The following is a 27260-nucleotide window of genomic DNA, read 5'->3' on the forward strand; positions in this document are numbered from 1 at the left end:
ACTGGCCCAGGCACAGCAAGAGTGACGGAGACACATGGTGACTTTTCCATGTCACCTGGATAACCAAGTAACTTCTCTCGGCCTCAATTTCTCATCTATAAAACATAAAAGATACTACTTACTTTGCACGTTGTAGTTTCTCATTATGACTGAAATAAGGAAACAGTTTCTGGCATATATCGGAATTTTTTATATTACGGATTATAGTAACAATGTCCCATTTCACGTGAGAGTTTTTCCTTTAAAGTGATGCCTACCTATTTCCAACGAGCTACAATCATGTTATTCTCAGCAACGTCCCCAAGTAAACATCTCTCTCCTGCTAAAAGATTAAATTTCTACTCACTCAAGCTCATTAAGATGGAGAAATCAACTCAAGCTGTAAATGTTACAACTCCGCAGAGCACAGGACTGGAAGTCCACTTGTCACTACAGAACCTGTAGTTCTTTGCTTTGCCTCTTGGGACTCCACTTTCTCCATCTATGAAATGGGTATAACAATAATTGCTTTGCCTACTCTGTAGTGCTTTTGCAGAGACTAAAGGCAATAAATGATATGAAAATACTGTCATTAAAAAACAACAACAAAGCTCAGGTTCTATTCACATAGGGGGCTGAGCTGGGTCTCATACTTGACATGGTTAAAGAGGATATGGGGTGGCAGGCTTGTGACTGCAGAAAAGAAGCAGTTTTGTGTTGGTGGCAAAACGGGGAGACCAGCTCCAGTGCAGCCCACAGCCTGAAGCCTATGCCCCAAGGAAAGAAGCTGAGCAGAGAAGCTGGGAAGAACCCCCGAGGTTACCTGCTTGCCCTTCACCACGTGCTTGGGCACCGGCACCTTGAGCTCCAGGTCAGTGTAGTCCTGGGACCAAGCGTAGTTCTCACGCACAGCACCATTGTAGCTGTCGGGGTTTCTCTGGAACTGCTCCTGCCTCCTGAGAAAGAACAAGAAGTAAGATGACAGCCCAGGCCCACACACAGGGCAGGAAGGCCACAGGGGAACCCAGGTACATACTGTCTCTAGGTTGTGAGAATTTTCACCTAATCTCACTTGGTTTTGCATCTAAAACTCTCCCTCTCTCTGGGCGATTTCGTTTCTGACCCCCCAGCTCGGGCTTCCTGGGAGGTCACAGGAACAAAGAGAAAAGCCAAGGAGAAGACCCTGAGTGCGGCACCCTTAAGGTTAGGGAAAGTATCCGCCACCACAGACCACGGCACAGCCTGGTCCTCCTGGTCTTCATGAAGCTTAGAAACCAGGCCAGCCCACAAACCAAAGAGCCTCATTAATAAAATCCTGAGGGGACTTCCCTGGTGGCGCAGTGGTTAAGAATCTGCCTGCCGATGCAGGGGACACGGGTTCGAGCCTTGGTCCGGGAAGATCCCACATGCCACGGAGCAACTAAGCCCGTGCGCCACAACTACTGAGCCTGCGCTCTAGAGCCTGAGAACCACAACTACTGAGCCCACACACCACAACTACTGAAGCCTGCACACCCTAGAGCCTGAGTGCCGCAACTACCGAGCCCGTGTGCTGCAGCTACTGAAGACCACACACCTGGAGCCCATGCTCCGCAACAAGAGAAGCCACCGCAGTGAGAAGCCTGCGTACTACAACGAAGAGTAGCCCCCGCTCACCACAACTAGAGAAAGACCGTGTGCAGCAACGAAGACCCAACACAGCCAAAAAAAAAAAAAAAAAAAAAATCCTGGGGCTTGTGGGTGCCTGGTTTCTCATAAACTACTTGGCAGGACGTATCTCTTAAAAAAAAAAAAAAAAGGCAAAACAAGTTCAGCCTACAGCTGCTCAACTTCAATCCTAATCCAACACCAGCCTCCATTTTCTCTCGGTAAATAAATGAAAGCCAAGGCAATGTACTAAACTGCAGGCTTTCCTGAGATGCGAGCAGTGTGCTTATGAGACAGCCTAGAAAAAACCCAGTCAGCCAAATCCTCCGGTACACGCATTACCAACCCAGCACAGATGCAAACAGGCATGGCCAAGAAGCTGATGTTAAAAATAAAATATAATAAAATACTTGCCACAGAATTTAACAGTGTTAATGATAGTATGAACACCATACAAAAATAAGCGTAGAGTCCATCATAGTGAGTTTTAGATCTAAATTAAAGACAGAAGCTTAGTCGGGGAGGAGGCAACACCTATGAGGAAGGACATCCCCCAAAACAGATTCATTCGGCCACCTTCTCCTGCCCTCGGAGAGCCCAGCAGATGCACCTGGAGGGAGAGGCTGACGGATGAGATTCCACTCACCGTGAGCATCTGCATGTGTGCAGATGGAAACACCCAGAAAAGGGTCAAGAACACATGTACCCCATCAGCCCCTTACCTCTGGTCAGGAAGAGTTGGGAGCGGTGGTTAATGAGGACTCACTTTTTCTGGCAAAAGTTTTAAGCCAAGAACATGTTTACCTCCTGTGGGTATGCTTTACACACCTTGTATCTGAGGCTGGGCGTCCATCACAGCCCAGGCTCTCTGGGCTGGTAAACTGGTGGCTGCTACAGGCTGAACCATGTCCCCCAAAATTAATACGCTGAAGTCCTAACTCTCAGCACCTCCTTTGGAGACAGGGTCTACACAGAGGTAATCCAGTTAGAATGAGGTCATTAGGGTGGGCCCTGATCCAATGGGACCGTGTCCTTAAAGGGAGAGAGATCCGGACACGAAGACACACGCACAGAGGGACAACGTGTAGAGACTCGGGGAAAAGACAGCCACATGGCGACGGCAAGGCAGCTGCAAGTCAAGGGATGCTGAGGGCTGTCAGCCACCCCAGAAGCTGGAAGAGGCAAGGAAAGGTTCTACCCAGAGTCCCAAAGGGAATGCAGCCCCGCAACACCCTGATCCTGGACTTACGACTGCACAACTACGGGAAGATTTATTTCTGTTGATCTAAGCCACCCAGTTTGTGGTACTTTTTGCAGCAGTTTAGGTCAGGGGCAGGGCTGGGCACTGACCAATCAGAACAGATGCCAGCCCCAAACTACCTGCTCACGCAGCCGGGGAGGGATGGCGGGCCCCTGTGGGGCCCTAGAGCCACAGAGGAAGCAGGGTGGGGCAAAGGAGACGGGAACGGCCAAAGCCTGGCCACAGGGTGGTCAGAGTAAGCCTGATGCGGATGCCACCAAACGCAAGCGTCTGCACAGGGGCTTCAGTGATGCGAGGAAAGCTTTCAATATACTATAGAACTGACAGAGGACATGCAGCTTTTGTGCATGGTACAGGTTCAGTCTTCTAAGAAAACACACACATAAAGACGTGTGTGTATGTATAAAAGGAAGTCCATTAAGCCTCTGTGGTTGTCTCTGGGTAGCAGGATCACAAGCAGTTTGATTTTCTTTTCTGTATCTTTAGGTATTGTCCGAATTCCCTACAACATGCAGACACTTTACCACCAGGAGAAATAGAGCTCTCTTTAAGAACACACTGACAGGAGACGGTGATCTGCCCTGTGGCCCCCACTCCCGGGAGCTCTCCAGTGGCCACGCCAGCCTGCTTGCCTGCTGAGCCCCTGAAACAGGTCCGGGGGACAGGGTGGCCCAATACCCACGTGTCCCTGACCCACAGGCTTCCTCCCCGCTCCAGCACCTACTGCAGCTGTAAAGCTCACATCTGACAAACACTTGAACGTGCACAGAATACCGCCAATGAGCACCAAGTAACAGGAGGGGTGGGAGGAGGCCTGGCCTCCCCGCGCATCTTCTCTGCATGGCCTTTTGAATCGTGTGTACGTTACCCGTGTGAAATAATCAAGGTTATGAAAACACGGAAATAAAATACCCACACACAGAATAAAAGCCTATGTGGCCTGGCACTGGCAGAGGTTAGGAAATAAACCTAAGGACCCTCAAAGTGGGGGGATAGCTACTTCCCATGACATACGGCTAAGCCCTTATCGGCTGCCATCCACGTGGGCCCTCCAACCAGGACGGCCAGCAGACGAGCAGAGGATGGGAGATGCCATGAGGTCACACCTCCTCAAGGGGCCACCCTCCACCCCACGGGCGGCTGTGCTCAGGGAACCCCCTCCCCCAGAGCAGGAGGGGCGCTGCTCAGGCAGCATCGTAGGGGGGCGGCTCAGCAGGCGCTTGCCCCCCTCCCCCCAGACCTGCAGCCTCTTCCCAGCGGAGCCAGGAGAGTCACTTCCAGCACAGATCAGCAAGCTGCTGAGCGTTTTTAACTCTAAAAATCCACCTTCTCTTTAAATACAGTTGATTACTTCCAGCCAACAGTGTGCAACAGTAAGTCTCCTGCCATGGGCAGGTGCTCTGGGTCCCCGCCCTCACCCTGTCCCCCACCAGCCTGCGGCCACCCCCCTGCAGCTGCTGGCCAGCGCTGGAGGTGGGGAAGGGGGAAGGAGGAGCGTGAGTCAGCAGCCAGGGCGCCGCGGCGGTGGCGGGTGGCGCTGGCCACAGGCCTCACTGCAGCCCCCACGCCTGGAGCCGCAGCAGCGGATTACAGGGCTGCGACCGTGTTAAAGGAAACGCCAGGCCCTGTGTCTCCAAGGGACCGGCTCTGCTGGGCAGACGCCCACAGCCAGCATCACCTGCACAGGTGGGGGATGAGCTCAGGCCGCCCCCACTCTCCCCCTCCACGCCCCTGCGCCACGGCAGCATGGAAATTAGAACAGCCAGTGGCAAGTAGGAGTCGTCGCGGGTAAAAGGGGTCGCAGCCCCCAGATAAAGGCTTTTGTGCAGCAGGCTGGAGCCCATACAGGGAATGGGTTATAATTCGGGGAGAAGCCGGGGCTGCTCTCAGCCCCCTTCCCAGGCTCCCGGGGTTGGCGGTGGCTCCCCCTACGTGAAGACAGGTGCTGGGCAGTGCTCACCAGGTTCCCAGAGCCAGAAAGAGCTGCTTTCACCCTGGAACATCCTGCCTCCACACACTCACACTTGCCCCTCAGGACCTAAGGCAAAGGCCACCTCTCCACTGTCCTCAGTGGTGCCCAGGTGTGACAGCTCTGGCCACACCTCCCTACCCACCTGTAGATGCCACTGCCCCTGAACCCAGTGGGAGGGGCCAGGGCTTATGCGTGTACGAGCACACGTGTCGTGCATGGGTACGTGTGCATGAGCACATCATGTGACCATGTGTGCTGTAAGCATGTGCATGGTGTGTACATGTGCTGTGCACGTGTGCTATACGCATGTTTGTGGTGTGTGTGCGTGTACGGGGTGTATTAGGTGGTCCGCAGACAGCAGCTCATCCTCTCTCTTCACAGACCAGCTCCATCTCTCATCGACTTCCTTCTCTTCTCACTGATCCCACCATATCCCACATGTGGATGGGAGCCATTGGAAACACAGTGATTTTTCCTCTGGATTTCTGCATTTTCCAACCTATACAAAGTGAGCATTGTTAGAACACTTGCCCACCTCGGAGCCCCAACTCCCTGCTTCGGAAGCCCAGCACCAACTGTGCCCTCCTGGAAGCAGGTCCCCGGGCAGCATTCTCACCACTGCAATGTGACTGTCGGGGCCTGGATCCTTAGCCATTGTGACTGTCTGGGATGACCACGCCACACCATGTCACACTTCACCTCTGCAGCTTAGAAAGGAAAGGGTCAGATGGCAGCGTCGGTCCACATGACCCGCCCAGAGGGCGCTCTGCACCAGGCGGCCCACCGTCCTCCCCAGCCTCCTGCCCAGTCTCCTCTGGGGCCCCCCACCTGCAGGATCCTTTCTAGTACCTGCCTCTTCTCAGCTCCTCAGGCAACAGGAGCCAACACCACCGGGCCCCAGGTGCGGGGCTCAGAGCCCTCTACACCAGGCCCAGTGGTCACTGAAAACCCCGTGTCCACAGCACTCAAGGCCCGAGGCCGAGCCCATGTCACTGGGTGCCAGCCATGAAACCTCAAGCAGGTCATGGCACTCCGGTCCCTGCTCCCCAACCATAAAACCAGAACACTGACAGCTCTGTCCCAAAGAGTGGCCAAGAAGAATAAGCGAGACAAACGTGTAAAATGGCCCAAACGGGAAAATGTTCAGGGTCACCACCCTCCGCGCTGGATCACTGCCCTCTTCAGTGCCTTCCCACCCAGTTAGAAAGTCTGCCTACGGACGCAAGACTCAACAAGTGACTTTTATGAATAGAGATTTCTTGACCTTCTGGGGCATTCAGGGAGGGAAGTTATGCATTCTGCCTAATAAGCTTCCAGTTTTACCCTTGAGTTTCTTTTTAAAAATCTCACATCAATAAGTTTATCTACACTGATCTCACCAGTTTAGCATCTCCCACCAATTGGTCTCCCCAGATAGTAGCGGGCCTGCCTCACCAACAGGACCAGAGCCCCTGTGGAGAGGCGGCTAGTCTCCAGCCGGCCTAAGCTAAGTAGTCCCCTGAGAGCAAAGATGCCATTCAAGGTGAGGAGGGTCCCACGAGAGGCACACGAGACCCCCAGAGGGCTCCTGCTGGCCAAAGATGGGACAATTTGAGCATCAAAAAGAATAACGTGAAATAGTTAAAGATCCATGAGCTCATAAAACCCCAGTGGTCACCTCTGGTGAGCAGAGCACAGCTCAGTCTGAAAATTAATTAAAAAAAAAAAAGGTTCTACAGGAACTGGAATTTCAGAAAAGCCAAGTCCCTCTATAAGGATTCTAGAAAAGCCAAGTCCCTCTATAAGATAATAAATGAAGGTATAACAGAATGAGAAAATCACCACTGTGTAAACTACAATGGAAACGTGAGGCTGGGCAGCATCCCTTGACAGACGCTGAGCGCTAGGTGAGCAGCAGATGGGAGTCTGCCCACGGAAGGATCAGAAAATCACCTATGTCCGCAACAGCCAGATACCAGGCACCTCCTGAGAGAGCCTCACCTTTGCTGTAGTCCTGCACCAACGCTGGGCCTTAAATCCACCCCACCCCACAGGTCTAATCACTATAGGGAGCACAAGGGACAGAGAACATCTTCATCAAAACCATGTACATTGGGGCTTCCCTGTGGTGCAGTGGTTAAGAATCCGCCTGCCAATGCAGGGGACACGGGTTCCATCCCTGGTCCGGGAAGATCCCACATGCTGCAGAGCAACTAAGCCCGTGTGCCACAACTACTGAGCCCACACGCCACAACTACTGAAGCCCATGTGCCCTAGAGCCCACGTATCACAGCTACTGAGCCTGCATGCTGCGACTACTGAAGCCCGTGCGTCTAGAGCCCATGCTCCGCAACAAGAGAAGCCATTGCAATGAGAAACCCGCGCACCACAAGGAAGAGTAGCCCCCGCTCACTGCAACTAGAGAAAGGCCGCGCGCAGCAACAAAGACCCAACGCAGCCAGAAAAGCAACAACACCAAAAAAATAAATAAAACCAGCCAAGTCCAGAATCTGGAAAATTACAATAGACAAAACTCTAAGTTTCTTTACAAATAAATGGCATAAAATGAAAAAAGAGAAGGGAAATGATTCTAAATTAAGAGACTTAGAAGATAACAGCAACCAAATGTAATGTTTGGACCTGCTGGAATACTATTTTGAAAAAACTAACTGAAAAAAGACATTTTGAGACAATCAGGAAAGAGTGAACACAGACTGGACATTAGATGATTATAAGGAACCATAAATTTATAAGTTATGATAATTACATTAAGCCCTTTTTTTTTTACTGAAGTATATATATGGGTGAAGTCTGTGATTTCTGGGATTTGCCATATCAAAAAAAAAAGTCTGGGATTAGGGAGAGAAATGAAACACGAATCATGACATGTTGCTAACAAGGAAGGGGGGGACCTCGTGGACATTCGTTATGCTACGCTTTCCTTTTTGTGTCACAAAACCTGAAGGGTTTGTCTTGGTTATGCACCCAGGAGTGGGCCTGCTGGGTCAAGAGTGTAAAAGTAAGCAACCCACCCTTAAGAGGCAGTGCGAACTCATTTCCAAGGGCTGCCCCAATTCACCATGCACCAGTGGTGTGCACGGGGTCCCGTCAACCCACGTGGTCATGTTCAACACTGTCACACTTTCTTAAGTTTTATGAAGTAAAAATATGTAAAAAATAGTATTTCCGTATGGTCTTGATTCACATTTCCCTGCGTATTAATGTTAACTGGCCATATATGCGACTCATTTCTGTGAAATTCCTGCCATGGCTTTTGTTTGTGCTTTCCCTGGTTTGAAGAAGTTCTCTATAAACTTTTGATAAGAATTCTTCGTTGGTTTCATAGTTTACAAATGACTTCTCCTGGTTTATTAACTTGTCTTCCTACTTCCTTCCAGATGTTTGATTAACTCAAGCTCCATCACTACCACCAAAAGATCTTCACAGCTCCTCACCTCCTCGAGGTCTGAAGGGTGTCGTCGCGCCTATTTTCTAACAGGAATACTCTAATTTTTTAATCTCTACTTTTTGGAGTTATTGCTCCCTTTGCATTCAACACGGTTTCCTGTGTAGTCTTTTCTTCTCTTGACCAGTTGTACCAGGAGCTTGTCTAAATATAAAGGGAAAGTCCAGCTGAGGAACACAGAGGGGCCAGCTGGGGACAGGACTGGCCCGTGGTCACTGCGTGCACCAGCCTAGCTCCTCCGGGATGCCTTCCATTCCTTAGCGCCCACTCATGGCCAAGACACTGTCAGGAAGGCTCAGTTTAATAAAAAAAATTCTTACAAAAAGTATATTTTGAAAATGTGCTTTTAACATTGTAAAATTAATTCTGTAGCACAGTTAAAAATATGAGACGATTCTATATTTACCTAAAATAAATGAGGCAAGGTGCTTGGAGTCTCATGATAAGCCCATGAATCATTTGACAGGTAAAAATGCAAATTTAGGGAACGCCTTTGACAATCTGTATCAGATGGTCAGCCAACAAAAACATAATCAATATTTACTATGAACTCTTCTAATTAACTAAAGATATAAGTTGGTTATAGTGAAACTTTTTCTTAAATCGTGTTAATTACTTCAACAAGGGAAGGAGGCATTCCAATTTTTTACAAGTATATAAATATGAAATATACATTTTAAAACAAAAACTAGATAATCTACTCCATAAATATGCTGAATTCTTAGTCTTTAACTCAATTTTCTATTCCTAGTCATCCAAAATCAGGACAGTTATGACCAGCTTTACTATTTCAAGTCCCAACAGACTTCCCAATTGAGGAACACAAGCACACCTCAGAGATATGGTGGGCTTTGTCCCAGACCACCACACCATCACAATAAAGTGAGTCACATGAATTTTCTGGTTTCCTAATGCATGTAGAAGTTATGTGTCCTCTACACTATACCATGTAACTATTCTGTAGTCTGTTAAGTGTGCAACAGCATTATGTCTAAAAAGACAATGTACATACGTTAATTAAGAATATTTTATTGTTAAAAAATGCTGACCATCATCTGAGCCTTCGGTGAGGCATAATCTTCGTGCTGGTGGAGGGTCTTGCCTTGGTGTTGGTGGCTGCTGACTGATCAGGGTGGTGGGTGCTGAAGGCTGGGGTGGCCGTGGCCATTTCTTAAAACAAGACAACAATGAAGTCCGCCGCATCGATTCACTCTTCCGTTCCCAAATGATCTCTACAGCAGGCAATGCTGTTCGACAGCATTTTACCCACAGGAGAACTTCTTTCAAAATTGGAATCAATCCTCTCAAACCCTGCTGCTAAGTTTATGTAATATTTAAATCCTCTGCTGTCATTTCAGCAATCTTCACAGCATCTTCACCAGTAGATTCCATCTCAAGAAATCACTTTGCTCATCCATAAGAAGCAACTCCTCATCCGTTAAGTTTTATATTTATAACAAATATAATAATAATGAAAAGGTTTGAAATATTGGGAGAAGTACCAAAATGTGACACCGAGCCCCGAAGTGAGCAGACGCTGCTGGGAAAATGGCGCTGCAAGGCCTGCTTGACAGAGGACTGCCGCAGACCTCCAACTCGTAGGAAACACAGTTATCTGCGAAGCACGGTAAAGCAAAGCACAATAAAGTGAGGTACAGCCTGCAATTAGACCAGAGGGAAACAACACCCAAACCTCAGAAGGGGTGAACCCAGCAACACAGCCACCTGTCAGAAACGCCTGCATCAGAAGCTGCCCGTGGAAACAGCGTAACAAGGGGCAAGAGGTCCAGTGAGGGGATGAAACGGAACCCAAACCAGATGCGTGCATGAGAACCGAGCACTGCCACACGCTCACCACAGATGCAGACTAGAAGCCACACCTGGCTGCAACATCAACAAGCCTCAGCACTCAGCCCCCGCCGTCACTAGCACTGACTATTCGTGACAGCAACTTCCCCAAAGAGCCCTCAACTCTTCCATGAATGTAAACTCAACCCCCACTTTACACCCAGCCTCTGAATCCCTCAAAATCATAGTCTTGCAGTTTCCACCAATCCTGACTGTCCTCACCCAGTCCTAATCAAGACTCCCACCCCACGTTCTCACGTTGAAAGACCCACCTTATATCAAACTTCTAATTCTCAACAAGTTCTGGCCTTACCACCCCCTCCAAGAGGCTGTCAGAGCTCTGGAGGTGGTGCTGTCCCTCCCGAGGTGAGCAGTACTCAGCTGTCTCACCAACAGATGACATGGTGGTCTCTGGGGCTGCCGTACGCAGGCATGCAATGTGCACATGTGATGTGCACGTCAGGACACAGCAGGGTGGCTCTGAACCCACAGGGTCTGCTCTTTCTGATGCTGACATCCCATAATAAGTGAAGTTCATCAAGTCCTGCTTCAGGTGGACCAGGTTGTGATGAATGAAAAGTACCACACTGGAGGAAAGAGATCGGCGTTACTTTTATTGAAAGTAAAAATCAAAAAATAGGAAAGAAGGAAACTTGGGAGGGCTGAGGAGGGCTTCCCTGGGCCCAGGTGAAGAGGCGGTGAAAGTGTCAGGGTTGAGGGGCAAGCCTCAGGCCATACAATCGGCTGGCCACCTCTGTCCTGGTGACAAAATGAACTGGTTAATGACACCACCACTATCACTGTCAAAGAATTTACAGCCCAATCTGGGAAAGTCATGTGCCCAGCCCAAGATGAAAGGTGCCAAGTGTTAGCTGCCAGCGCCAGGCTGCCCAGCACCTGCGAGCACTGAGGGACTTCGGGGGGGCGGGGGCAGGGAGAACGTGGACACCCCGAGACGGGGAGCAAGGCGAGGCGTGGCGACTCCTATCACTAGGACATGTGGTCAGGTCACTTGGGATGGGGCCTCCTCCACTCCCAGGGGCTCCATCCTGGGAAGGGGCAGCATGGAACAGCAGACGCACAAGGGATTCAGGATGATTAGCTACGACCGCTCACACCCTCTCTGGGCTGCAGGTTCTTCATCTCCTTTTCACCTCCCAGGATTCTTAGGTGAGAATCATATGGAAGTGCATGCACACAGTGCACCTGGTAACAGGCATGCTCTGTGTGATTTTATCTAGTGTTTCCCTCCCATAAACCACCACCCGCAACTCCTCAAGGAAGAAACCAAATGCCCTTTCATCCTGGAAGCTGTCTGCTGTCCTCTTCTCTCAACATCTTCCTGACCGTCCCACCGACTGGATGACCTCACCCACAGAGCGAGGTGGCATGCCTGCATCTCTCCAGTCCAGACCATAGAAAGAGGAGGAGAAGGCCCAGAAAAAAGAGAGGTAGGGGAATTAAAACAGAGACCAAAAAGGATGCCAAGAATCACCAAGATAATTCTAAAGAAGAAGAAAAACAAGGGGGGAGAATAGCCCCTGCTGATGTCAAGTGTGATCCTGGCACTCGGAGCAAATGGCCACCAGGGAGAACACCCAGCCCTGAACCAGCCCCTCCCACGGAGACCAAGGTGGCACACGGGTGGGAAAGAATGGCTGCCTGACAAAGGGCAAAAAACTAAACCTATATGTGAAAAACACACTTGTCTTTAAAAATTTTATAGGGAAATATTTTTATTAAATCCAAGGAGAGAAGTATTAACAAGACACCTTATAGCATAGAAAAGACCGATCAGTTAGGGCTTCCCTGGTGGCGCAGTGGTTGAGAGTCCTCCTGCCGATGCAGGGGACACGGGTTCGTGCCCCAGTCTGGGAAGATCCCACATGCCACAGAGTGGTTGGGCCCGTGAGCCATGGCCACTGAGTCTGCGCATCTGGAGCCTGTGCTCCGCAACGGGAGAGGCCACAACAGTGAGAGGCCCGTGTACCGCTAAAAAAAAAAAAGACCGATCATTTGAATCTAAACTAAATGTGGGCTTCCCTGGTGGCGCAGTGGTTGAGAACCCACCTGCCAATGCAGGGGACACGGGTTCGAGCCCTGGTCCGGGAAGATCCCACATGCCACGGAGCAACTAAGCCCGTGCGCCACAACTACTGAGCCTGCACTCTAGGGCCCGTGCACCACAACTACTGAGCCCACAAGCCACAACCACTGAAGCCTGTGCACCTAGAGCCCGTGCTCCACAACAAGAGAAGCCACCGCAATGAGAAGCCCGCGCACCGCAACGAAGAGTAGCCCCCGCTCACCGCAACTAGAGAAAGCCTGCACGCAACAAGAAAGACCCAACTCAGTCAAAAATAAATAAATTTAAAATAAAACTCTAAACTAAATGTAAAACTTCTGTATGAGAAGGCCCCATGAGTACACAAAGTTAAAACATAGGCCACAGGGACTTCCCTGGTGGTGCAGCGGTTAAGAATCCGCCTGCCAATGCAGGGGACACAGGTTCGAGCCCTAGTCTGGGAAGATCCCACATGCCGTGGAGCAATTAAGCCCATGCGCCACAATAATTGAGCCTGCGCTCTAGACTCTGTGAGCCACAACTACTGAGCTCGCGTGCCACAACTACTGAAGCCCGTGCGCCTAGAGCCCGTGCTCCACAACAAAGAAAAGCCACCGCAATGAGAAGTCCACGCACCACAACGAAGAGTAGCCCCCGCTTGCCACAGCTAGAGAAAGCCCGCGCGCAGCAACGAGGACCCAATGCAGCCAAAAATAAATAAATAAATGAATTGGGGGGGGAAAAAAAAAGGTAGGCCACAGAGAGGAGGAAGATCTGTGACACATAATCAACAAAGAACTGGAACATATAAACAATTTCTACAAATCAGTAACAGAAACAGGAGAGTCGGCAAGGGCTATATAAAGAGGACATTCAGAGAGGAGGAACCCGAACTGCCACTGAGCATAAGGCTGCATGGTCTCCCGAGTAACTGCAATCATGACCAAAATGACGGACTCACCCATCGACTGACAAAAAGGAAAGGAAACCACTGAGGTAATCAGAGAGCAGGGCAAGAGGAACGTAACTCTGCACACACCACTGGAGGGTGCACACCCTAGAACAGCACTTCTCAGAGCACGGGGCATAAAATCTACATGTGGAACAGAACACAAAATGGAACAGACAATGGGAAGCTGTACTGCAGAGAAAGAGCCAGCACAGCTTCATGGCGCTGCCCCCATGTTGGTACCGGGAATCTGAGGGAACAGCCAAGACAGTGTGCAAGTCGCTGCCTAAGAGAACCTATCACACACGCAGGAGAGGAACTGCACCATGGTCAGGAGAGGTCAGGGAGTCGAGAGAGGGTCACAGGGCCAGGAGGGAGGAGGGTCCTGGGGTAGAAAGGGGGTCACAGAGTGAGGAGAACACATCAGAGATTATCTAGTAGCCAGTGAGGGTGAACAAACAAATGACAACAGGTTCAATCAGTGGCCCGGTGTATGAGGCTGAATAACTGGAAACAGAGCTTAAAGATGAAGGGTAACGACTAAGTGGTGCTAGCGTTGGGGGAAGGACACACCCATCATCACAAGAGAGAGACAGAAGAAGCTGGGGGCTCACAGTCAACCAATCAATCACAACCAGCACACATCCAAGCTGGGACACAGAATTCACCTATTAGAAGGATTTGCTAATTGCATCACAGGTGCAGGTGACAGGCTAATTGCATCACAGGTGCAGGTGACAGGCGCCATGCTCTGGTCCTCAGAGAAAGGTACAAAGATTTTAATATATTTCCAGAAAGAAAGATATAAAAATAAGGAGACAAGCATGTACACTGACAGGGCCCAGAGGCAGGGGCGCCCAGCAGCAGTGAGCTCATCCACTGCCACATACGGTTTCTAAACACTGTCCTCACACAAAGCAATCAGGCTCCTTGGAGAATGGGTGGAAGAGAAAATATGAGATGAGCCTGGAGCACCTGGCAGTGCCAGAAAGTAAGGAAGTGCTCAAAAAACCACAGGATGCAGAATGTCAAAAGGACAAAGAAGCCAACCGGAGAGCTCCCAATGGGCAGAGCTGGAACTGATATGAGTGGCTAAATATATAAAACAGCACTGGATTATAATGCAGAGAATAGGGACTTCCCTGGTGGTCCAGTGGGTAAGACTCCACGCTCCCAACGCAGGGGGCCCGGGTTCGATCCCTGGTCGGGGAACTAGACACCGCATGCATGCCGCAACTAAGAGTTGCTCAGAAAGGCCACAGAGCCACAACTCCGGTCAAGGGAGCCACTCGGAGGCTTGACAGGTAGGAGGAGGGTGCCTATGACCCCGGTGAGCAAGGGAGGCACACAGCTCCAAGCCAGCTCTGCCACTGACTTGCCGTATGACCCTGAGCGGATGCCTCAAGCTTCTCACCTGTAAAATGGGGACGCATTAGTACCGACCTCAGAGATGTGAGGATTAAATGGGTCGAGATATATATAAAGCACTCAGAGCAGAGCCTGGCCCAGAGCAGGTGTCCCAATCATCAACATCTTTACTCACCTGGATCATCAGTCCTGTAAACACTGCCACTGTTTTGTCAAAGAGAAGAAGCGGTCGTGCCAGGCAAGACCTGGGCTTTTAAAACCAGGCAGGTTCACAATTTAATCAAAAAGTCATAGGTAGTCACCACAGCGTTGGAACAGGGAGTGACATCATTTGATTGTTTTAAAAGGTCCCTGCAAGGTTGCCGTACGGAGGCGATCGGATGGCAGGACGCCCACTGCATGGGAAAGGAGACTGGTCAGTGCCGGCGGGAGTCGGGCTGGTGGGGTGTCGGCAGGGATGGGAAGAGCTGTGGAGGCGAGGGTGCTGGGGGCCCAGCCTGCAGGCGGCACAGGAGCCTGAAGGGTGGCAGGAGGGCGAGCACCTGGAGGGCTGGCAGAGCCCGACACTCAGAACGTGGGGGCTGAGGGTGGAGGGCCGGGTGACCCCCCCTGGAGGCCTGCCTCACCTCATCCACCCGCTTTTCTCAGCCCGCTCATCCCATCCTTTCCCCTCACTGCCAACCTCCACCAGGACCAGGCTTCCTCCCTGATGACAAGAGGGGCGAATCTCCCCCTTCACAACCAACACCAGGACACAGACGACACCGCAGACACACCCAGAGCAGGCCGTCCTGCACTTACACTCAGGCAGCCACATGCATAGCTGTCATGGGGTCCCATACGAGACCACAATCTTCCAGAAGAAAAACCACACCTAACATGGGGTCTAACACACTGGTATACAGTCGGGACAAATTTTGAACAAACTGAATGTAAACCACAGAACTTAACGAAATACATACATCATAATCTTATGGAAGAACTTCTCCCCATTTCCTTTAAATCCATCCAAAAAGCTTCAAGTTACCAATGTCTGAGTTTTGTTTTCAATCTCACAAGAACACCCTGGAACTCTAAGTAGAGATGTAGTCCATCTCCTCAGCTGTGAAGGCCCGGAGTTATCAGGGGTGGAGAGGGGTTTCCACTGCAGCCTAAGGCCCAGCCTGAAGGTGTCCTATTGCGGGTCAGCCCTCAGGTCAGCCTTCTACATATGCACCAGCTTCCTCTCAGTAAAGTCTAGAATGTCTTTTCTGCAGGCAAAAACGCACACCTGGAATTTAAGATCATAATCCATTAAATTCTGATAAGTAAATATCGATCACGAACTGAAGGCCCGGTGCACTGAAACAGGACCCTGGCATAAGACTGGGTGGCCAGCACAGGGCAGCTGCAGGCCCAGGCCCTGTCCGGCCATTTCTATCCTCTCTGCTCTCAAGCTCCCTGAGATGGAACTGGCCTGGCTCCTCCATCCCCACCTCCGGTTCCAGCTGCCTGGCTCTCACCCGCCCCCTAGACTGTAAATCCAAACAGAAAAAGTCAAGGCAGGGGAAGCAGCCCTCTTCTCAGCCAGGCATTCGCATCACTCCCTCCACACCTTCTCCACCCTCGGCCAGGCTGACCGCGGGAGGAGGTGCACCAACCTCTGAAGACCTTCACTCGGGTGCGGCGTGGCGTGTATCTACGTTTGCAAAGAGAAAATCTCCAATGAACTAAGGAGTCTGCTATTGAATGGAATCTTAGGGTAAATGCTTTTGGTAAAGTGAAGCATTATTTTGACACAGCAAAGCTCCACTTCTCACTGAACACTATATAACACGGAACTTCGACGTCAACTAGAAATGCTGAGTCCTGGGGACCTGGGCTGTGCTCTTGCTTCTTGCTGTCAAGGTCAATGGGCCAGGCCCCCTGGCCAGCTCCTGCTCGACCCCTCCCACAGATATCCCCTGTCCCTCAGAGCCACACTGATCCAGCCCTCACACCTCACCCAACCTTAAAGACAAACAAACAAGGACTCGAAATCCTGCTCCCACCCTGCCTTCCCTTCAGGAAGTCACTTTCTCTCCAGCTCACCTTCCAGCACGCCCCACTGTGAAACTCTGGCCAGCCCAGCGACCTCCAAGTGCCAAAGCCAAACTGGCCTTTCGTAGGTTTCAGAACTTGCTTTCCCCTATAACATCTGACATCAACATCCTGCCCTAGACACACCCGGTCTCCCCCTCTCTCCTCCACCATCACACCCACCACCACCTGGTCTCCTTTGGCTGACCTCTCCTCCCCATAAGCTCCAGGCGACACAGCAATAACCCTGCCTCTTCCACATACACACCTGGAAACACTGCAACAGTGAGGTATCCTGTCTGCATCCCCAACCTCATCCACTGTGTCTGCTCCCTGTTAACTTTCAAAAAAGCCAGAGTACAGAACTCTTGAGTTAGAAACCACTGGGTAGCCCACTCTCCACAAGATAGACCCAATTCTTCAGCATGACACTCAGGGTACTTGACCGCGTCATCCCAGCCCCCCAGGTACACAGACAAGCCCTCTCTCCTCCTACCTCCCGCGGGACCACAAGAACTCCAGCACTGACTGTACAGGAATTCCTCCTAACAGGGTGCCTGCCCTTCTCAGCCTGCTGACCTCCCATGCCATCTCCCCCACAGTTGGGCACAGTCTCCCCACCGACTGTTCCTGGTGTTCCTGTCTGCTCTGTTTTTGGAAGGGAGGAGGATTGCTGCTGTGAGCGTGTGTGCACACACATGTGCACAGCAGAAGGTGCATTCCAGACTCTAACACAGCATAGGCGGTCCACACGGTGTCAGGACCGGAATCAGCAGCTCTGAGCTGATGTGACACGTAGAAGCAATGAGTACCCGACCCTAGTGAGAAAGTGAAAGACTAGGCAAAGGGGTTCAAATGTCAGACCTCCTTAAGGGAAGGAAGGTCTTCGAAGGATTTCAGATAAAAAAATAAAGCAGAATAATTTAGTGCTCGAGGACACAGACTCTGGAGTCAAAGTCCCTGCTGGGCCACAGACCAGCAGTGGAACCCTGGACAAGCTGGCCCCGCTCTCCAAGCCTTGGTGTGCTCATCAGTGCAATGAGGGATGTAACCCCTCACTGCGGAAACAGCATGGGCTTGCGAGCTAACAGACCGGCAATGGCTGACACCCCCAGAACCCACCTACGGGTTGTGTTGATCCAATCCTTATCCCCAGTTTACACACATGAGGCCGCACAATTCAGGTCCAGACACACGCTCTAGGCCCAGCTGTGACCTCTGGGTGCCATCCACCTGCCCACCCACACGACCCTGAGCCCTGAGAGTGTGTGGTCAGACTTTTACACTGACAAAACGCACTTCTCCATACATGTCCAGGGTCTTGTGTGGCTGCTTCCGCCTCCTGACAACAGCTCAGCTTGGAAGAGATGACGGCCCAAGAGCACAGCCAAAGCAACAACGTGCCATGGGAGCACTAACGCCTGCTGGATTTCAGTCTCTGCAAATAGTACTTTCCGTTCTCATAGTTACAGGCTGCCAGGGAATTTTAGCTGTGAAGAGAGTGAAGACAGGCTGGAGAAACACTCCTACTATTTACGAAGTTCTGTGTCAGACTCGATCCTCCCTAACAGCCCCCTCCCCCCATATATATGAGCTGAGACCCTCCAGCAAGTGCTGTTCTGAGGGGGGCTGAACGGATGGCTGGACAAGACCCAGGCCACAGACTGGCCAGGTCCTCCCGCAGCGCCGGCAGTGAGCTGCAGCACGATGCCACCCAGCCTCGCTGAGCTACTCTGCTGCTTGGCTCCTGCTGCCTGTCCCCACACAGCATGAACTGTTAACTTTACTGCCTCCTAAAAAGTGCTTCAGGGCTTCCCTGGTGGCGCAGTGGTTGAGAGTCCGCCTGCCGATGCAGGGGACGCGGGTTCCTGCCCCGGTCCGGGAAGATCCCACATGCCGCAGAGCGGCTGGGCCCGTGAGCCATGGCCGCTGAGCCTGCGCGTCCGGAGCCTGTGCTCCACAACGGGAGAGGCCACAACAGTGAGAGGCCCGTGTACCGCAAAAAAAAAAAAAAAAAAAAAAGAAATAGTGCTTCAGAGGAGCCTCTTAGACTACGGTATATATTTGCAATCTCTGTAATTTTACCCTTTAAAGAAGCAGAACTGGATGCTCTACCAAACATAATTACCTCATTGGACTAACAATGCCTGAGGAATGCAGCCTGGTTTCTGGCAATGTAGACTGGAGAGTCCTATGTAGAGGCTTATAGAGAAAGGTCTTTCTTACTATAACAAGAGTCACAAACAAAACTAGCGTCAGAAAGGCATCTCTGACAGACAGCCCATGCTCCGCAACAAGAGAAGCTACCACAATGAGAAGCCCACGCACCGCAATGAAGAGTAGCCCCCATCCGCCGCAACTAGAGAAAGCCCGGCGTGGCAATGAAGACCCAACACAGCCAAAATAAATTTATTAAAAAAAAAAAAAAGGAAATGTTGCCAAGGATATGGAGAAAAGAGAACCCTAGTACATGGTTGGTAGGAATGTAAATTGGTGCAGCCATTACAGAAAACAGTAGGGAGGTTCCTCAGAAAACTAAAAATAGAGTTACCATATGATCCAGCAGTTCCACTCCTGGGTATATATCCAAAGAAAACAAAAACACTAATTCGAAAAGATATCTGCACCCCAGTGTTCATAGCAGCATTATTTACAATAGCCAAGATATGGAAGCAACCTAAGTGTCCGTCAACAGATAAATGGATAAAGAAGATGTGATACACACACACGCACACGCACACGCACAATAGACTATTACTCAACCATAAAAAAGAATGGAATTTTGCCATTTGCAACAACAATGGATGGACCTTGAGGGGATTATGCTTAGTGAAATAGGTCAGAGAAAGACACACACTGTATGTTATCACTTATATGTGGAATCTAAAAAATAAAACGAATGAATATAACAACACAAAAAACAGATTCATAGACATAGAGAACAAACTAATCGTTACCAGAGAGAGGGTCAAGGTAGGGGTAGGGGATTAAGAGGTACAAATTCCATGTACAAAATAAAATACAACAATATATTGTACAGCACAGGGAATATAGCCAATATTTTACAATAACTTTAAATGGAGTATAATCTATAAAAATGCTGAATCACTATATGTTGTACACCTGCAACTAATACAATATTGTAAGTCAAATACATTGTAATATAAATCAATCAATCAGTCTTCTTCCATGTCAAAACTGTATGCAAAGAGCACATGAACAGAACGATCTGCTGATCTACCAAGTCCTGCCATCCCAAATGTGGCCACATGGTTGAATGGGTGAGTTCAACTCCTCGAACTCACTCTCAGTCCACTGAGTCCCACCCTGCCCCCGCCAGACGGCTCTGCCCACTGTCCCAGCTCAGGTCAGCAAGTCTTTCCCAAACCGTCTTGCTCTCCGATTCCCCCTCCACCGTCTTACCCCTCTTCAGGGATTGTCTTACCCCTCTTCAGGGATTCCTCTTCTTCCACCGGATTCGACAGTCCCCAGAGCTTCAGAACGCTTTCCCCCAGTCTCTCACTGGCCGCTGCCCTTCTCACTCCCTTCAGAGACAAAACTTCATTTCCAGGGTTACAACCACCACTGCCAAGATGATGACTCTCACACCTGGCTCCAGCTTTTGCTTCTCTCCCTAAACTTCAGACTGACATGTCCCTGTCAGCTAACCGCTTCCACTCACATGTCCCAGTCACCTCATACCTGAAACCAAACACACACTTCTTATACCACAGAACCCCCAAAGGCTCTCGAGCTGGGGACACAAGTTACCTTAGGAAGTAGGGAAGTGGGGCTAAATACTGAGGACAGGTTAAGGAATCTGTCTAGGAAGAAGTCAGCCCCCTCTTCTATTCCACGAAGAGGCAACTACCCCCCCACACCCTCCAAAACCCTAGACGTTTATTCTACACGGAATTGGAGACAGATAAACACACACACATACACACATCTCCATCCTCGTGTGTGTGTCCATCCTCTCACAACAGTGAGAAGATACCGCAGCCTTGAAACAATAACAGAATATTATGTAAAAAACAACCCCTTTCAGAAAACAAAGAAAGAACTTGTGGAAATGAATACTGATAGCAGAGTACAAACCAACTCAATACAAGGACTGGAGGATACAGGTGAGGAGATCGCGCATGAGTTTCCCAGAAAAAAAAAGAAAAAAGTCAGAGACAGAATACACAGGCTTACCACATTTTATTGCACTTTGCAGATACTGCATTTTTTTTTTTTTTACAAATTGAAGGTTTATGGCAACCTTATGTTCATTGTCAGATGATGGTTAGCATTTTTTAGCAATAAGGTATTTTTAATTAAGGCATGTGTATTGTTTTTGATATATAATACTATTGCACACTTAACAGACTTATAGTGTAAACCTAACTTTTTTATGCACTAGGAGTGACTCGCTTTATTTTGACATTTGCTTTATTGCAACGGTCTGGAACCAAACCTGCAGTATCTGCAGAGTGTGCCCATCAGTCTGACGGGCCCACCAGGCACAAAGCACATCAAACTGAACTAGAGCCAAACTCAGAGAAGCAGGATACACTTTTGGAAGAGCAGGAATACTGGGAAGAGTAAGCTTCCCACCAAGAGCAAGAATCCGAACGCCCTCCAACTCCCTAAGAGTGACACTGTGAGCCAGAAGAAAACAAGGGAATGCAGGGCACACTGCCAACCTAACACTATATAGAGCCAAACTATCAATCAAGTATAAAGAAAACACAGACACATTCACACATTTGGTAGAGTGGCCGGCCTGCCGTGGTTTCCTTGGGGCTTTCTTTGCTTCAGCACTGCTCACATCCTGGGAACCTGCTCAGTCATGGGCAATGGTTTGCCCATAAAACTAAAAGTCCCTGATCCCAAGAACCCTTTAATCCCAGGAAATTCAGGAAGGTTGGTGAGGTCTCAAAAACTTTCTCTCAATGGTCACTTTCTCAGGAAGTTACTAGGAGGTGTTCTCAACCAAAACATGAGAGTAAAGAAAGACTAAGGCCCACAGTTCACATCACACTTAAGCGTGAAAGCCTGAATGCTTTTCCCCAAGTCTGGGAACAGGACAAGGATATCCGCTCTCATAATTTCTAGTCAATGTTGTACTGGAGGTGCTAGCCAGGGCAATTAGGCAAGAAAATAAATAAATAAAAGACACCCAGACTGGAAGAAGTGAAACTATCTCTATTTGCAGACGACATGATCTAGATAGATAGACAGATAGACTGACAGATAGATGCTTAAGAATTCACTAAAAATTATTAGTTAATAAAAGAGTTAAGCAAAGTTGCAGGTTACAAAATCAATATGAAATAATCAATTGGGTTTCATAACGGTAGCAGTGAACAATCTGAAAAAGAAATTAAGACAATTCCATTTACAACAGCATCAGAAAGAATAAAATGCTTAGGAATAAATTTAACAAAAAAATGATAAAAACTTACACTCCAAAAAGAAAACATTGTTGAAAAGAATTAAAGAAGAGCTAAATAAAATTGAAAGGCATCTCAAGTACAAGGACTGGAAGACTTAAATACTGTTAAGATGACAATACTCCCCAGACTGATCTACAGAGTCAATGCAACCTATCAACACCCCCACTGGCTTCTTTGCAGAAACTGGCAAGCTGATTCTAAAATCCATATGGAAATGCAAGTGATCCAGAATAACCGAAACAATCTTAAAAAAGGAGAACAAAGGTTCCAATTTCAAAGCTCACTTACTAACAAAGGTGTAGTAATCAAGACAATGCGGTACTGGCGTAAGGACAGACATGGAGATCAACAGAACAGAACCGAGAGTCCAGAAACTCTCAAATTCACGATCAACTGATTTTCAACAAGAGCATCAAGTCTATTCAATGGGGAAAAGAACAGTCTTTTCAACAAATGGTGCTGGAATAACTGGATATGCAAAATAAAGTTAAACCAATAGCTCATATCATATGCAAAAATGAACTCAAAATGGGTCAGAGACCTAAATGCAAGAGCTAAAATAATAAAACTCTAAGAAAATATAAGAGTAAATCTTTGTGATCTTGGGTTAGGCAATGATTTATTAAATATGACACCACAAGCATATGCAACCAAAGAAAAACTAGACAGACTTCATCAAAATTTTAACCTTTTGAGCTTCAAAGGACATTTTCAAGAAAGAGAAAAGATAACCCACAAAATGGGAGAAAATATTTGCAAATCATTTATTTGATAAGGGCCTAGTATCCAGAACATGTAAAGAACTCTTCTATCTAATGATAAAAAGACAACACAATTAAAAACTGTATTAAAGGATTTGAACAGACATTTCTCCAAAGAAGATATACAAATGGTCAATAATCACATGCAAAAACACTCAACATTTGTAGTCACTAGGAAATGCAAATCAAAATCATTAGGATGGCTACAATCAAAAAGATAGATAATAACAAGCGTTGGCAATGACGTGGAGAGATTGCAGCCCCATAAGGTGCTGGTGTACAATGATGCAGCCGCTGTGGAAAACAGTCTGGCAGTTCTTCAAAAGGTTAAACATTGAGTTACCATGTGACGCAGCAATTCCACTCCTAGGAATATGCACAAGAGAAATGAAAACATGTATCCAGACAGAAACTTGTATGTGAATGTTCACAGCAGCATTATTCATAATAGACAACCAAAATATTCATCAATGGATGACTTAACAAAACGTGGTCCGTCCATTCAAGGAAGTATTATTCAGCCAATAAAAGGAATGAAGTCCTGACCCATGCTATACCACTGATGAATCCCCAAAAGCATTATGCTAAGTGAAAGAAGCTAGACACAAAAAGCCAAATATCATATGATTCCATTTAAATGAAATGTCAGAACTAGCAAATATAGACAGAAAGTAGGATGCTGGTTGCCTAGGCCTGGGAGGTTTGGGAGGAAATGAGGAGTGACTGCTAATCGGCATAAAGTTCTTCTGGGGATAATAAATATATTCTGGAACAGAATTAGATAGCAGTGATGATTGCACAACCTTGCAAATTTATTAAAAACACTAAATAGCATATGATAATAGGTATTTTATGATGTGTGAATTGTATCTCAATTTTTAAAAACTGTGTGTGTGTGTGTGTGTTGTGAGCATGGAGGAAGGTATGCAAGAATATATTTCGCGGTATATTAACATTAGCTACAGAATTAGGAGGAAGAGTTTAACTTTTAAATATACTTTTAATTCACCTATTATAGTGGCCAAGTATTTTCTAATGTTAAAATGATCTAAAAAAAGAAATAACAAATGTAATTTTTTTAATTGGAAGGAAATTCAACAGTATAGTAATACTGATGGAACTTGAATAATTTTCTCTATTTTCCAAATTTTTTAAAACCTGCCTTTATTACTTTTATAATTAATTAACTGCTTTCCTAACTGCCACAAGCTGTAACAAACAGTGGCAAAGAAAATGCCATTCCTAAATGCAACACGAACATTAAAAACGTGGATATTAATTGAACTCAGGATACATGAAATCTGTCTATAACCCTCCAGGGCAACTTTCTGTAACTGAATTTAATGAGAGAAGGAAAGGAAGCCATGAACAATGCAATGATATACCTGCTTTTAACAGGGTATTTAATGGGAGTATAATGATAACATATACTGCAGTTTTACCGTAACATCAATTAAAGACCCAAAGGGGTATAACACAGAACTTGATCAAGTCACAGTAAAATTCATTTTAAAGAAATCAAACAATATTAAAGAACAGCCTCAAGCCCCTTGTACACAGTGGAACGGTACATCCAACCTACGACTTGAAAAGAGAGAGAAATTTCTAAAATCTAACAACATAAAGGAAATCACTGAACACAAGATAGATGTGGCAAACTCCCTGCACAAAGTTCAATGAATCAACTGGAAAAAGAAAAGCAGCAAATAAGAAGACACGTTAAGTTTTATTTGTGAAACTCTACAGAAGGGAAATACCCAGATTCCAGGTACTGGAGTAGTTAACAGAAGGAAACACCAATTTTAAATCACTGCACAGAAAATGTAATCCTTCTTATAATTAAATTAATGCAAATTAAGGTGTAAGGTACTGTCACACATGTTTAACTGAAATTTAAAACTTGCTTGTTATCCATGACGACCAAGTAGGCCTGTCCCAGAAGAGGCAAAACACAGAGAAATAGGAACGTGCTCCATCCCGTCACCACAAGACTCTCTACAGACAGCATACCAGACTCTACCACAAGCCCTTTTTAAAAAACCATCAGTATGTGTAATATTCACCACCACCAAAGCTAGACTAACCACAGGAAAAAAACTTCCACCACTGATGACCCCTGAGGCTTCAAATCTACCCATACACACTCTCCCCAAAGGACACTAACGAACCAACTACCTCCAAGAAATAGAGGAAAATACGACTGTGGCATGAAAATAAAGGTGAAAAGGACCTGATGCTTTAACTTTGGGGGAAAAAAGAAAAGGGAGATCAAAAGTTTAAGTACTGGATGGAGGATGAAACAACTGCAACTTACACTGAATTCATAAACACCACAAGACACTCCACATGAAGTAATTCCACTACCCAACCTGTGACCGTTATACTTTTCACAAAATTTGCAATAAGGGATTTTAGTTTTCTTGGAAAAACTTTCAGTCTTTGTTAAAGTCTATTTGAACTGCATCATGATTCTTTTCCACGCCCACACATCCTAGGTGGCCCCAGACAGCAGACCCAAGAACTAGCCTGGCCGCAACCCTACCCGCCTCACAAGCTCCTTCAAGGCTGCACCCTTCCGGGGAAGGGCCCTGGCGTGCCCGCCCGCCTGCCCGCCTGCCTGCCTGCCTGCCTGCCTGCCGCCACACAGGCTGGAGGACTGGGAAGCCCCCACCCCTGGCTCCCGGAGCCCTGGCCAGCACACCCTCACCAGGAAGCATTTCGGATGTCTAAGGGAGCTGTCTGACCTCTTCCTTACACTCAGCACACTGGACTACAGCTGTCTGTCCCCGTCCCCACACCGTGAGCCTGCAAGCACCCCCTGTCCCCCCAGCACCTACAGCAGGGCCTGGTACAGCACACAAGAGACACAAACACGCATGTGGATGCGAGGGGAGAAGGGTAGGCCCGTGAACAGACACCTCCTCTAACATCAGAGCGGTCTGTGAAAGGAAGAGGCGTTGCAAATAACCGGAGTTTCCCGTCACTGGCCTGATTGATTCCCACCCTTGGGGGTGTGTGGGAAGGCAGAGGACAACCCACCCCCAGCGCTGAGGGTCAGAACCCGGCGCCCACAGCTGTGAGTGCATACTGGGCCATGCTCTGAATGGAGTGTGGCCATGCCTTTAGCCCCAGCAGCCGGAACAGAGGAAACTGAGGAAAAGGGAAGCCTGGGAGCCAAGCCCAGACAGGTGGGACAGGGCGGCTCCTGGGGGCACTGCCACCCTCCTCGGCAGCCGGCCCCGAACCCGTGACCCCATGGAAGCTGTCCACACTTGCAATGAACAGGTGATGACAGGACAACTTCTACAGCAAACAACATCAGTGCTCAGACCAGTCAGCTGTGCAGGCAGATGTCCGTGAACAGGTGGCCTCCCTAGGAGACTTTCTGTAGCATTGTAAAAATAAAGCCACACACACACTCCCTGGGAGAGAGGGAAAGACAAAGAGAAATGTGTGTTACCTCCAGATCCTTGAGCATATTTCAAGTTGCTCAGTCAAAGGGCTGGATATATTTTGCTTACAAACATTTTACAAATGGCCCTAAAATTTCAACAAAAACTAATTTCCAGGGTTCTAGTCACAGTTTGAACAAATGTAACCTATAATAAATTAACACACATGCAATTCACCTGCTAAAATCCTCTAATGGTCATGTCTCCAGGAAAAGTCCTAGGTAAGAAAAACTGATCAAAATATAAGCTTAACTTCTAGTGGAATAAAGAAACCCTAAAGCAGATTACTCCACTTGTTTAAATGTACATGAAACCAGGAAAGTCCTACTTGATGGGCAGCTCTCAAAGGGAGGGACACCGTGGAGTGTTGGCGGCCTGGAGGGAGCTGGTGACACTGGGCCCTATGCACTGTCCTCTGACCCACACCCCTCTACACGTCCCTCTAGACAGCAGGCAGGTGGCAGCATGTTTATAATTAATCTGAGCCTGGAAAAGAGCTCAATTTTAGATACAAACCCTAACAATCTTTTGCCTGGTCTCATCACACTGTGAATTTTCCAGGCACACAACCGTGTGTGAATCTGTTTGATTCTGGGCTCAAAGTTAGTCACCTTTTTGAAAACTCATGACCAGCACAGCGCTACTGAAGCGACACTGGTAGACTTCAGCTAGAATAGTCAAATGCAGTGGCACAAAATATTTCTTACAAACATGGAGCATGGTCTGGCAAGGTTAAGAAGTTTAGGAGGAAACCTAGTTTTCACTATTTAAATAAATGAACGCTTAGCAACTCTTCAGAGAATCACCTCTTGATATAAACTTACGGGTCTGAAAAGTAAACACAACACAAGGAGCTGGCTGTGAGGCTCCAAGCCACACAGGTTTTCCCCACAGACAAAGCCACCCACCGGCCCTGTGCCCCCGACGAGCAGCACGCACAGAGCTCGGGCCACACTCAGGGGACGCTGTGGCTCCATGCAGGACAAGTGCTCTGTGCAAATGCTGTGCCCCCAG

General features: G+C 48.2%; 1 protein-coding gene across 1 annotated transcript in view; it reads right to left on the bottom strand.

Annotated features, from left to right (window-relative positions):
- NUDCD3 (NudC domain containing 3) overlaps positions 1-27260 on the bottom strand; it is a 73388-nt gene that overhangs the window by 22828 nt on the left and 23300 nt on the right. Inside the window, exon 3 of the mRNA XM_004282978.4 lies at positions 803-935. Within this exon, the coding sequence (XP_004283026.1) occupies positions 803-935 (133 nt within the window). The remainder of the gene's footprint in view (positions 1-802; positions 936-27260) is intronic.

This window comes from Orcinus orca, chromosome 9 (assembly GCF_937001465.1).
Source record: "Orcinus orca chromosome 9, mOrcOrc1.1, whole genome shotgun sequence".
In the NCBI taxonomy this organism is placed as follows: Eukaryota; Metazoa; Chordata; class Mammalia; order Artiodactyla; family Delphinidae; genus Orcinus; species Orcinus orca.